Source organism: Antedon mediterranea, chromosome 7 (genome assembly GCF_964355755.1).
Source record: "Antedon mediterranea chromosome 7, ecAntMedi1.1, whole genome shotgun sequence".
Lineage (NCBI taxonomy): Eukaryota > Metazoa > Echinodermata > Crinoidea > Comatulida > Antedonidae > Antedon > Antedon mediterranea.
The window spans coordinates 4,094,885-4,108,216 of record NC_092676.1 but is presented as its reverse complement, the minus strand read 5'-3'; the positions used below and the strand labels follow the sequence as shown (position 1 = coordinate 4,108,216).

The window sequence follows — 13,332 nt, the reverse complement described above, 5'->3', positions numbered from 1 at the left end:
GCATATTAGCTAAAGTTTAATTTTAGGCCTAGTATTACAATTGTCGGACGTAAGTCTTTTTTCACACGCGCTCCAGAATTCTGTCGCAATTTTTTTCTTTGCGGCATGCTGTTATTGGATCGGCATATCAGTTACCTTTTATTCACCGCCAGTTATTGAACATGTCCTGGCAATCGCTGTTCACCTTTGCGAGAGAGGTACACGTGTTGTTCCTAGAGAATGGAATGTCAAAAATGTCTTTGGCACGCCGCTCAGAGAGAAGTCTGTGCGTTGCTGCTGAAACCACGTGCTATAGGAGGGAAATGCACCACAATCCTCTGAGCTGAGAGCTGAATCATTCCGCTACCTGCTAAATAGTAAAGAGGGATTTTCCATCTCTCGAGTCTACCGGATCTAGGCGCAGGGGTGTGACAAAATATTATTTTCACTCTGCTATGTTCGAGAGACATGTGAGTGAACACGCTCGAAATGCCAACAAACATTGCAGTCATTTGATGAGTGTGTCGCTATAACAATTATTGTTTATCGAAAGTTCAGATTTTTTAACCGTAGTTTGGGCACTTTCGTAAAAGTAAAATTTGACACGATATGACTTGAATGAAAAAACAATCGTTACATAAAAATAAACAATATGATGAGTGTATACACGAATCTATTTAGATACGCTTGTATCGATTGATTATTAGGCCTATAATATAGCATAATAATAGCACGTTAAGATATGCCTCGCACCTTTTTGAAATTGTAAACTATATGCCTCGCCTGCCTCGCACTTTTGGAAATGATAAAATGATGCCTCGCACAAATATTTGGCTTGCCTCGCGTGCCTCGCTGCCTCGCACTTTGTCAACACTCAATTTCAGTACTAAGTCCTAAATATAGCTCTACCTAGCTAGGCCTATAATTTAGTCTCGTAAGCCCAGCTTAATAGAGTTTAGCCAATCAATGAATGAGACCCTGGCTGGCCGGCTGCAGTGCTATGTTTGTATCTTCCTTCTATTCTAGTTTTAATTAGGCTAGCTAGAGAGTTCAGTTTTTAATACTAATAGAAAACTGAAGACTATTAACACACCATCTATTTCAACTTGGGTTAGAAAGCTAAGATGGTCCTTATGCTCATCTTCTAGCATCAAAAGCATTTTTATATTTAATTCCCAAAAAAAAACAGATCGTGGATGAAATTTATTGTTGTTTGTGGAGTATATCACGTGATACGACAAGTGTTCTGATCACCTGATCAAGACTTCTCCTTTTGCGTGTGACACACGCGCAGTAGTGTGGCAGTTTATTCAAACTGTATACTTCCACCATCACCTTCCCACCACCAAAGAACCCTTTACACAAAGGAAATAAAAGTAGTAGAGTAAGTAAAGGCTTCTGACTTATAAAATATCATAAAGAAAAGTACATAAGTGTTTGCTTCCATATCAGCCTAGTAGGTAGGCCTGCAGCTTCCCTCTCTATACATTTCTGGTTTATATTTCCGATAGGAGAAAGTGACTGAATGTGTGTAGGTCATTCTTCAGTAAGTGTCTAATTTCAGGTTTATAAAAAATCGATTTTAAAATTTGCATTTTTTAAATTTTAAAAGTTTATTCAGATAAATGAACATGTATTACATGGCAAGCGTATGTTTGGCGCAATCTTTATTATATATTTCGTGTTTTATTCGTATTTATAAATACATGGTTCTATGTTACTGTCATTTCCGTCACATTTATGGGATATACAAAGATAGAAAAAATAACGGTTCAGGAATTATAAAATTATTTCCATTATTAATTCTTTGATACTATATATTATTTTTGTCTCTATTAATCACAAAATGATTGTTTTAACATTTATAAGTATGATGTTATACGTTCAAAACCATTTACTATTCCAAAAAATAATAATTTTCAGAAAATAGTATGACTGTCACTGATGTTTTACAAAATTCTGTTGAATTGAACTAATATTACTATCCATTGACATAGTAGAAGAATATTGTTTATATTTCAATATACCACATAATTGCGTTCATTATTTAAATATTTTAGGATTTAAAAGGATAAAATATCCATGTGACGGAGATGAAACCGTGACGGATATGACGAACCTAAAAAATCATGTGACGGAGATGACTTTAAGATATGATTTGATTATGTTTATTGACCAGAGTCACATAGATATACAATGTAATAACATAATAAAGATATACAAAACAAAATGTACAACAAAAAAAGGCCCTGGCAATAACAAAAAGTCATATCCGTCACGGGCCGTCACAACGAAACATTGGGAAATGTGACGGAGCTGACCGTGACGGAGATGATGTATTTAGCATTGGACAACCTAGGATCACATCGTAGGCATGTCTGACAGCGGAGACGGATTGCATACTTCTAGATACCGTGAATAACTTGTACTTCCAGTTGAAAAAAAACAGAAATTATAATTATTTAATGAGTTCTATACCGTTCGGATATGACATTCAATAAAGGTACGCAGCCAGCTGTAATTTTTCTAAAACCTCGTTTTTTTAGTTTTTTTCCTCTTTTATTGAAAATGATGTGCTGCTAGTTTAATTTCAATATCTTCGTATGTTTACAACGCACAGTCAATTTTTTTCACCGCCGTTCATTAAACTGTAGACGGTACATTTAAATGTGACGGAAATGACACAAAACTGCGGGACAAGCTTTTTCCAAACAAAAACTTTAAAGTTTGAGATTTAATGTATGTAGAGATGTATTTCGAAGAATATAATCGCATGAAATCATGATTAACTAACTTTTTACAATATTTTCGATAACAAAAGTCCTGTTATCAAATATATACGGCGATCATAAAATTGAAGATGTACGATCGGGACATAGGATTTTAGGGGGTTGCCTGAACCATTTTTATAAAAATTAACAATATCAATGTAATTATCTTTATTTTATGTAATTAATTATATTTACAATAATGTTGATTATGATTTAAGTCAAGAATTTTTATTTTTTAATGATGAATTTTCAGTCTCTATCCCACCAAAGTATCGGGACACGATTTTAGACACTTACTGAAGAATGACCCATGTATGACACGCAGAAAGAGTAATAATTTACTGAGTTTGGCATTAATACTTTTGCACCTACAGACCAGTTGAACCTCCTTGGAGGCTTTCAAAAGCTTGTTTATTCTTCGTATCTAATTAATTAGTGCATTTGATACCTCCTGTAATTAAGCGACTAGGCCTATACCCCCCTAAGCAGCCACGGCGTCGGCCACTTTTTTTTTTTTTTTACTACAAATTAGATTTTTGTATGGTAAATTACCTCCCGTAAGTGGCCATCAGAAAAATTGGTATTAATTTTGATACATTTGTGCTTTATATATTAATTATTATATTACAGTAGCTTTATTTCGAAGCGGTTTTAAATATATTTCTGTGAAGAACATTCCTGTGTTTTTTAGATGCGATGAGAAAACTACACAGCTTTTGACTGACCAATTTGTCTGAAAATCATAAATAATAATAAACGACCTGATCATAAACAATAAAATACAATTAGCTGGAGAATATTGGGAAGAGGCCTGTTGCGTTAAGAATGGCGAAAAATATTGTGCATAGCCATAATACGTGATTTTGGCCCAATATCTTCAGAACCTCCCATAAGCGGTCACCTCTCGTAACTTGAAATCGCTGCTGTAAGTATTAGACTTCACAGTCACTCAGCATTACCGCCGAGCAGGTGAATGTTTTTAAATTGGATTCTGCAGCAGAAGCAAAAAAGAAAAAAATATATCCCAAAATACAGTACCTGCAGTACTTCATGATTCACTTTTCATGACAAACATCATATAATATTAGATGACTTCCATTTGCGGTTTTGGTAGTTATCCTATATTCTTCCATACCGCATTGTCAAAATGAGGAAAATAAATATTTCATCAGCGGCACACTAATGATGAATTTGTGTATGGACTAAACGTCATCAATGTGCACCATTATTTGGACAGGACTGCTAATATTAGTAAAAATGTTAATGTAAGTATTTCTCTATCGCCTCCTGATTTTTACCTATTTCTGGTTGGTTTAAAGCAGCTACTGTAGGCCAGATTTTTATTAGTTTTCTTTTATAAAGATAAAAGATCCATCAAAATAAACCCATCATTCATCTAGTTATTAAATATTTTGCATTATTCTGTAAAATCAGGAGTTCGTTAGTTAGCAGGTAAGCGAAATAAATATTGTTTCAGTTTATCTTCCTGTAAGAGCATAGAGCGATGCTGTACAGTATAAAGTAAGGTATTAAAGAGTTTATGGAAATAACATAATGAAATTCAATGTCTAATGCTGTCATGCATTGTTAACATTTACAAACATTCTGATATCCTATATATAAAAAAGAAGTACAGTAGTACAGTAGCAGGAAAATGGAAGATGACAACTTCTGTATACGAGATGCAAGACCGGAGGATTGCGCTGCGATAATGAAGATGATTGTGGAATTGGCAGTGTTTGAAAATTCAGAAGATCAAGTAGAAAACACTATTGAAGGTATACTGCACACTACATATACAAAATAAGGAGTAGTGTAGGTGTAGGTAATAGGGTACACTATTGTAACATTACTAGAATAAAGCACAAATTACCCATACATGTCCAGTATGGATTAGTGAGGCTTTCAATTTTACCCAACTGCAAGCTCTCTCATGCCACTGAACTAAAATCTTGCACTTTTTAAAACCATAATCTCAATATTTTTTTTCAAATTACTTGATGCCTAGAATGAATCACCGATCCTTGGCCACAACAACTTAAAAATCAACTTTTTGTGGAGTATAGTAGTATGTTAATGAATTAGAAACATTTCATCCCAGGACCATTTTGGCTCTGGGCGTTTTGACCCAGGGGGTTGGAGATTGGGGTCATATTTAGGAAATTTCAAGCCAGCAGAAATCCCAAACTTAGAATGTATGCTTATTTACAGATTAAACATTATTACATGTACACAATTTAAAGATGTATTGTCCCTTGAAACACAAAAAAATAAAGGTCAAAATATTCTAAATTTAAATTAGCCATATCAAAGTAATATTAAAGTTATTCACTTTTAAGTCGAAAATTCAAGCCAAAAGCAACAAGTTAAAGTTATTTTTTTAACAAAAAATGTCTGTATTTCAGTTAAATGATTTTTTTTTTCGACAAATTTTTGGAATTAGTCAAATGGACAATACATCTTTAAGCTGGAGAGTTTTCTAATATTTTTTTCATGAAGGAATTTACCATAAAAATCAATATTCTACTGAGATTTACTTGTTCAATTTACTTGCACATTGATTTGACCACTGGAACTAACCCATGGACAATAATTTGACCACTAAGACTCAGTGCTCATCTATATATAAATTTACGTAAGGGCAAAATTCGCTAAATCGCGCGTTATTTCTAGAATGTTTACTCGATGGTATATAAAGTTGGTTAGAATCTCAGTACTGATTTTAACCACCTGATGTAACCCTGTTTACTAATTAAATTTAGTTAGATAATTAAATTTGCCCCAAATAGGGGTGTTTTCCAATCGTGGTATACACTGTCTAATACATGTCCATCGTGAAAAATACCCGCATACAATAATACGAGGATGCTTCGCATTTTCCTATCTCCTCCTACGATAACTGTTTTTAATGGCTGAAAAGCGATTGAACAGCTCGAGTACAGCATCATAATGTTGAAGACAGGCCGATTTTCTTTAAAAAATACTATTTTGATAGATTTAATATACGTTTATAGAAATGTATTGATTTGCAATGAATGGAACATTCCAAATTATTGCATACCTCCATGGTTTAACACAAGTAGGTACTGTAAATTTATAGACCCTTGGAGAATAAACAGAAATGGATTGTAATGCTATACAATACTGCAAATAGGTATTAACCACTTTTGATCGCCATTTGAATCAAAACAACACGTGTGTTGGTACTGTTAGATATAATATAAACAAATATACTAATAAACGTCATCACTGTGAGTGTGGGTAGCCCCTACTTTTAGACTATAAACACATAATAATATATACTGTATTACTGTCAGTTGTTTCTCAACGTTTGTATTAATTAATAATTACAAAAATGGTCTTTAAATGTACTTTACTATTTCAATCGACCATGAGGCAGTGACAGTTTTAATAAAGTATTAAATCGGAAATGTTTTACTCTATTTAGTGGTATATTATTTATAGGCTTATATAAAAAAAATATTTCGTTACTGATTGGATAATAAAGAAATATAAAGAATAATTTAACAAAATTGGGTTTGTTTAAATGAGTCCAAATAACCAATTTCGACTCATTTTGTGACAAGTTTCTAGGTGCTAATTTTGGTTGACTACATAAATCATTGTGTCTATTTATTTGTTTCTGTAAACGACAATGTATTATAGTCCTGCCGTACGTACATTTGAAATCGCCAGTCTTTTTACGCTGAAATTACTATGTATTCGAGAACCATCTCTGTGGGCGCGGCACGAACTAGATGGTACGCGTACCATCTAGTAACTTGTAATTTGATCACTGGATGAACTACCATTATATGTGTAACCCTATGATTTTTATGAATATATTTTTACCATTTATATCTTTCTTATATCTTTCTGTTTGATTTTTTTCATTTGAATGTATCTGTTTTTACAATGTACTGTATATAAATATAGTTTATAGGTCAGTAGAAAAGAATGCAGCTTAATTGCAACAAAGGTTACCCCAAGTGGGTCATAGTGACAAATGTTTGGGAAGTAAGGAATGTGTTTTGCCAAGTTGCTAGGCAACTAAGGTGATTATCTTCATTTCTGATGATTATACCTCACTTCCACTTGTGCCTGCTCACAAGAAACATCTATACATTTTTAACAACTTTAAAGGAAGTCACTTTTTCATATTTTGGCTCTTTTCTTAGGTAAGAACTATCAATTGTATTATTTTATGTTTAACAAATTTGTTAATATAACTTAATTTGAGATTTAAGCTTATGAAGATTAGGTTTATGCATTATGTTTGCATTGGCTCAATGCTTTAGATTAGTTATGTGATACTTAACTTTTTGATTATATTTTATAACTTTTGTGATACCATTTGCAATTGCGCTTGGTAATTTATGTTACTGTAAAGTAAGGTTCTGCAATCACACATTGTTCTCTCCCGTTTTAAGTTAAAGGGTCTTGAAGTGATTAACTTGCTTTTGCTAATACTTTTAATTGTATGAGTGTATCAGGACGATTCTGGTAAATGTGGGTCATTTACTAGATGGCAGTACACTCTTGGTATTGATTGACCTAGAGACAATTGGAGTGTGATTGTAGAATTGAGACTATTGTATTATACACTTATTTTTGATTTCCGCTTTATGCGACATTTATTTTTATACCTTTAATTACCTTTTAGTTTATAATTTAGTTTATTGAATGGATGCGCTGCATTAACCATCCTGAGTTTATAATAGTCAGGTTAATATGTTGATAGACACACGTTTGAATAGCTATTGCTATTATCCATTGAGTTGCAATGTAGTTATATTGGTATCAAGTATTAGCATACTTACCAAACGAAGTACCTCTAACTATATAATGTAACTAATGTTTTAATGAGTAGTGTGAATAATCATATACCAATCAGTGTTAATCGAACCTGGCGGTATTGACGGATTATGTTTTATTTTGTTTAATTGTCTATCATAGCCTAGGTTATTTTGCAAACATTGTGGTATTTTAATTATGTACCAAATGATATTTGATTTAAATTGTTTTATAGTTATATAGTATATGTATATATTTTCTCTTTTCTTAGATGAGAAAACACTACTTTTGAAATTTACGAATCATTATTGCAATTATTACACCATTGGTCGGAACATTTCGTTGATAACATTTACTCTACTGTGGAACCTTTCAAGTCGGAATTGTTTCAACTGAAGACTCAATTTTAATATAAACTTTTAGTTTTGTGGACACTTTAATGTTTTATCTTGTGAATAAATAATATTGGTTATGTAAATTCTGACAAGTTGATGTCAAAGGAATAAATCTACATTTTAATTTATAAGGCGTTTTCCTTGATTTGATTATTTAATACTTCTTGGAAATTTTAGTTTCTTGCTAGAAACTCGGGTTACAAATTGGGGGCTCGTCCGGGAAACGTAATATATATTTTATTACTATTGTGTGTGTGGTTAATCACCATTATTTACGTCTTGTAATTACAGTATTCTGATAAGTAGGTTTTATTTATTTCTAAGTAGTTAAAAAGAGCCAAGATGTCGAAATTAATAGAGTATGCCTTAGAATGGGCTAATCTTGTAGGTTACCCAATTTTACTGTCTGCGCCTAGAACAACAGTGGCTACTCACAGGCTATATAGAAAGTTGTGTGGTGCTCTGCCAGTCGAAGAGATAAAACGAAGAGATGAAATCGACAAACATGACTTCAAGAAAACTTTCATATTAGCTAGACTGTCATTGAAAACAGCAGATATGAACATTCCAGAAGAATTTGAAATCTCTGAAGAAGATGACACGATTAATTTTACGATTATAGTCAAACGGGTAGAAGAGTTTTCATCATTACTTCCCTCCACGTCACCCGAACCAAGTCATTCAACTCATCACAGTGAATTGCTAAATGTGGCTAGACTGTCAGTAAACTACCGAAAACTTAGAGTATTCTCTGGCCGAACTGACAAAGGGAAAGACGAAGACCCATATCATGTATGGAGGACACAGGCAAAGGCCCTTATTGAAGAATCGGAGACAGAGGTTTCACAAGCTTAAAAGAAAAGGCGACTACGTGAAGCACTCCGTTCTCCAGCGTTGGATGTTATTGATGACCTCCGGCGAGAAAACCCATCAGCTTCAGCAAAAGATTATCTCCAAGCTATGGAGGTAGTGTATGGCTCAACGCTTACAGGTGAAGAATTGTTCCACCAATTCTTTTCGATTGAGCAAAAGACAGGGGAAACGCCATCACATTACCTCACACGACTGCAGGATTCTTTACGACATGTTCTGCAAAAGGGAGGTATATCAGAAGACAGGATGAATGCCGCAATTCTGAAGCAGTTCATAAGGGGCAACATCTTCGAACCATTGCTGTTAGTGGACTTGCGTTTAAGAGAATTACAAGAAGCACCACCAACATATCTTACCCTACTAGGAAAAGTGAGACGATGGGAGGAAGAAACATCAAATAGACAGATGAAGGCTAAAGGGCAAAGCCGCAACGCAGTGGCTGCATCTCATTCAGTCCAAAATAACGATTTGATTGAGCGAATGAGCAGAATTGAGAAAATGTTAAAACAATCGACTCTAGGCAGTACTCATACCCAGCAACAAAGTCAACAATCTCAACCAGAATCAAAACCACATCAACAAAAGACCCAATGGCAAGGTAGGGGACGACGACAACCATCTGACTTCCCTAAATTCTGCTACAACTGCGGCGAAAATGGCCATATTAAACGTAATTGTGCCAAAGAAGTAAATGCTGCATTAGTTAACGAGAAATTGATTAGCCATCTGCACAACCAGGGAAACTCCAACGGACATTTGAAGGGGGCAGTCAGATGTCAAAGAAGAACGATTAGCTCCAAATTTTACCGATATTCCCAATGGACTGGTGGGGGAGAGTGTGACTGAAGAATGTTTCATTGATGGGTTAAAACATAATTGCCTTTTGGATAGTGGTTCACAAGTCACTACAATTAATAATTCAGTCTTTATGAAGCTTACAAAGACATTGCATCCTTTGTCAGATTTAGTCTTATGGCATGGTGGTGGTGGCAAAATACCATATCTCGGATGGACCAAGGTTAGAATTGCTTTCCCTCAAACTTTTGCTGGCACCAATAAGAATTTTGAAGTTCTAGTTTTAGTCGTTCCAGACACTGAAAATTCACATGAAGTAATTATTGGTACCAACACAGGATTGTTCAATCAACTCCGTCAGGAATGTAAGAAAAGGGCTGGTTCCCAATACCTGAGAAGACTCTTCATTAATACACGTTGTGCAGCTATATATCGCAATGCTGATAACCAAGAGAAAACCATGATTATACGGTCAGCTGGTAGTGAGCTTATTGCTGCTGGTACCACCAAGAGCGTTAAAGCGGTAGTCAGAAAGCCAACCAATGAAGTCACAGTATTGATTGATACAAATAACAAAGTCAATGCACATTTAAATTCAACCATTTGCCTTAAGAAATTACCCAGAGGAAAACGTGTCACTGTAAATATAGATGTTAAAAACAGCAGTTCAAAAGATATTTATGTACATAAAAATAATATACTAGCAGAAGCCACTATCCCTAGCAGCATTACTAACCCTTGTTCAACTAATTCTTCTCAAATCCCAGAGCAATTAAATGACATCAGTAAGTTACCGTTTGAATGGGGATCTGAAGTGCCCGTAGATGTTAAAAGCCGAATGCTTAGCAGGTTCCAGGAAAAGGCTGATGTTTTTGCCAAACATGAATGGGACCTTGGATTGACCTCTAATGCTGAGCATGAAGTCAACTTGAACGACACTACTCCTTTTCGAGAGAGGACACGAAGGGTATCCCCAGGCGACTTAGTTGACTTACAAACACATATTCACGAACTTTTAAGTAATGGAATTATCAAACCATCAAAGAGCAGATATGCCTCACCAATTGTTTTGGTCAGAAAGAAAAATGGCTCCTTACGAATGTGCGTCGATTACAGAAAGTTGAATGCAAGGACTGTGCCAGACCAGTATGTAGTACCCCTGATACAAGATGCTGTCGACTGTCTCAGTGGTTCCAAATGGTTCTCTGTAATTGATCTTAAGTCCGGTTTCTATCAAATTCCTATGCGCGAGAGTGACAAGGAGAAAACCGCCTTCACTTGCCCAATTGGTTTTTATGAATTCGAAAGGATGCCTCAAGGTATTAAAGGTGCACCGTCTACTTTTCAAAGATTAATGGAATCTTGTATGTCCGGCATGAATTTTATTGAAGCATTGGTATACATGGATGACATTATCGTATTTTCTAAGACAGTAGAGGAGATGGAAAATCGTCTCACCAAAGTATTTGATCGCTTAAAAGAGTTTGGCCTCAAGGTTTCTCCAGAGAAGTGCAAGTTCTTTTGCAAATCTGTAACATACCTTGGGCATATAGTAAGCGAAGAGGGAATTCAGACTGATCCTGAAAAGGTTTCAAGCGTTAAAGAGTGGCCTACACCAAAGAATGCTAAGGACTTACGAAGTTTCCTTGGCCTAACAGGTTATTATAGACGATTTGTTGAAGGATACTCGAAAATTGCAGCTCCGCTTCACTCATTAGCCAGTAAATATGCCTTCTCACCTAAGCGTGGTCGAACGTCAAAGAAAGTACGTCATGACGGGTTACAGAAGTCTTCTGAACCATTCTCAAATCAATGGACTGATCTATGTAACCAGGCTTTTAACCAACTTAAGACTAGATTATCATCTGCACCTGTTTTAGCATATGCTGATCTCACCAAGCCATTCCAACTTCATGTCGATGCATGCCGTGATGGTCTTGGAGCAGTTTTATTACAGGAAGTTGACAACAAATTTAAACCTGTAGCATATGCTAGTCGGACAGTGAGCCAGAGTGAGAGAAATTACCCAGCACATAAACTTGAATTCCTGGCATTAAAATGGGCCGTAACTGATAAATTTAAGGATCTTTTGTACCATGCAAAAGGTACCAAGGTAATGACTGACAGTAATCCATTAACATATGTTCTTACTTCAGCTAAATTGGATGCTACAGGTCACCGATGGTTGGCCGCGTTAGCTAACTTTGACTTCTCCATTCAATATAAACCTGGTAGAACTAATCAAGATGCGGATGCATTGTCCCGCAGACCTCTCGCTTCTGATGCTAATGCGGCAGATGAAGTTGATCAGATGAGAATTAAAGAGAATCTACAAACGCGAGTGAGTGAAATCTCACCTAAAGAAGTCATAAATGCGGTATATGGGATACGTTCAGCTGTTACCAATTCAAGTGACACACTACCTTATGCATATTGTCTTGGTGGTAGTAGTCAGTGTATTCCAGAGATGTATAGTAATGAAACATCCCTCACTGATGTTATTAACTGGAATGAAGCACAGGATGCTGATTATGTGTTAAAGGAACTGAAAGAAATGGTAAAATCAGGTCAGAAGCCAAAGATAACAAACAACGCGTCGAAGGAACTTACTCGTTATTGCAGAGAATATGCCAAATTAACATTGAAAGATAATGTACTGTACCGTATTATTACCAGACCTCAAGACGGTAGTAAAATTGAACAACTCCTTTTACCAAAGGCTTACCGAGTGAAGGCTTTGACAATGCTCCATAATGACTTAGGACATCATGGCACTGAACGCACAGTAGCGTTAGTTAGAGAGAGATTCTATTGGCCGAAGATGTCAACAGAGGTGGTAGAGTGGGTCAAGCATTGTGGTCGTTGCCTAGCACGTAAATCTTTGCCTTCAAAAAGTGCACCGCTACACAATATTAAAACAAATGGACCTATGGAGTTGGTCTGTATGGACTTTCTGTCTCTTGAGCCAGATAGCAGTGGTAAGAAGTCGATACTGGTAGTGACCGATCATTTCACCAGGTATGCCCAAGCTTTTCCGACAAAGGACCAAACAGCACTTACAGTTGCGAAGGTATTATGGCAACAATACTTTCAACACTATGGGCTACCAAAAAGGCTCCACTCTGATCAAGGACCAGAATTTGAAAGTAAAGTGATCAAAGAACTCACTGGTCTATTAGGAATTCACAAATCACATACCACTCCTTATCACCCACAAGGAGATCCACAACCTGAGAGATTTAACCGAACACTATTAAACATGCTGGGAACATTAGAAAATGAAAAGAAAGTAAATTGGAGTAAGCATGTCAGCTCGTTAGTGCATGCATATAATTGCACGAAGCATGACAGTACCGGATTTTCACCCTACTTTCTTATGTTTGGAAGGGAAGCTCGCTTGCCCGTTGATATTTGTTTCGACTTGCACCCTGATGGAAACCAAAATCGTAGTCATAGCAAATATGTGGAAGATCTTCGTCAAGGTCTTGAGAAAGCTTATGATATGGCACGAAATGAGTCAGAAAAGGCTGGGCATGCTAACAAAAGGAGGTACGATAAGAAAGTCCGTATAGCTAATGCAGTTCTGCAACCAGGAGACTGAGTTCTAGTCAGAAACTTAGGACTTAAAGGAAAGAATAAGCTTGCAGACCGTTGGAAACCTGAACCATTTATTATTATAGAGAAATTTGCAGACCTTCCAGTTTACAGACTTAAACCAGAAAAAG

General features: G+C 35.7%; 2 protein-coding genes across 2 annotated transcripts in view; one reads left to right on the top strand and one right to left on the bottom strand.

The window, feature by feature from the left end:
• LOC140054100 (phosphatidylinositol-binding clathrin assembly protein-like) overlaps positions 1 to 1,186 on the bottom strand; it is a 44,278-nt gene extending 43,092 nt beyond the window's left edge. Inside the window, exon 1 of the mRNA XM_072098969.1 lies at positions 1,073 to 1,186. The gene's annotated coding sequence lies outside the window, so the exon portion shown is untranslated. The remainder of the gene's footprint in view (positions 1 to 1,072) is intronic.
• A 5,396-nt stretch (positions 1,187 to 6,582) lies between these two features.
• LOC140054947 (paraneoplastic antigen Ma3 homolog) lies at positions 6,583 to 9,583 on the top strand (the record flags this gene model as incomplete). The annotated part of the gene is made up of 2 exons (XM_072100089.1): positions 6,583 to 6,928; positions 7,816 to 9,583. A coding segment is annotated over exon 2 (684 nt), but the record flags the coding sequence as incomplete, so codon positions are not given.
• Between the last annotated feature and the right edge of the window lie 3,749 nt (positions 9,584 to 13,332).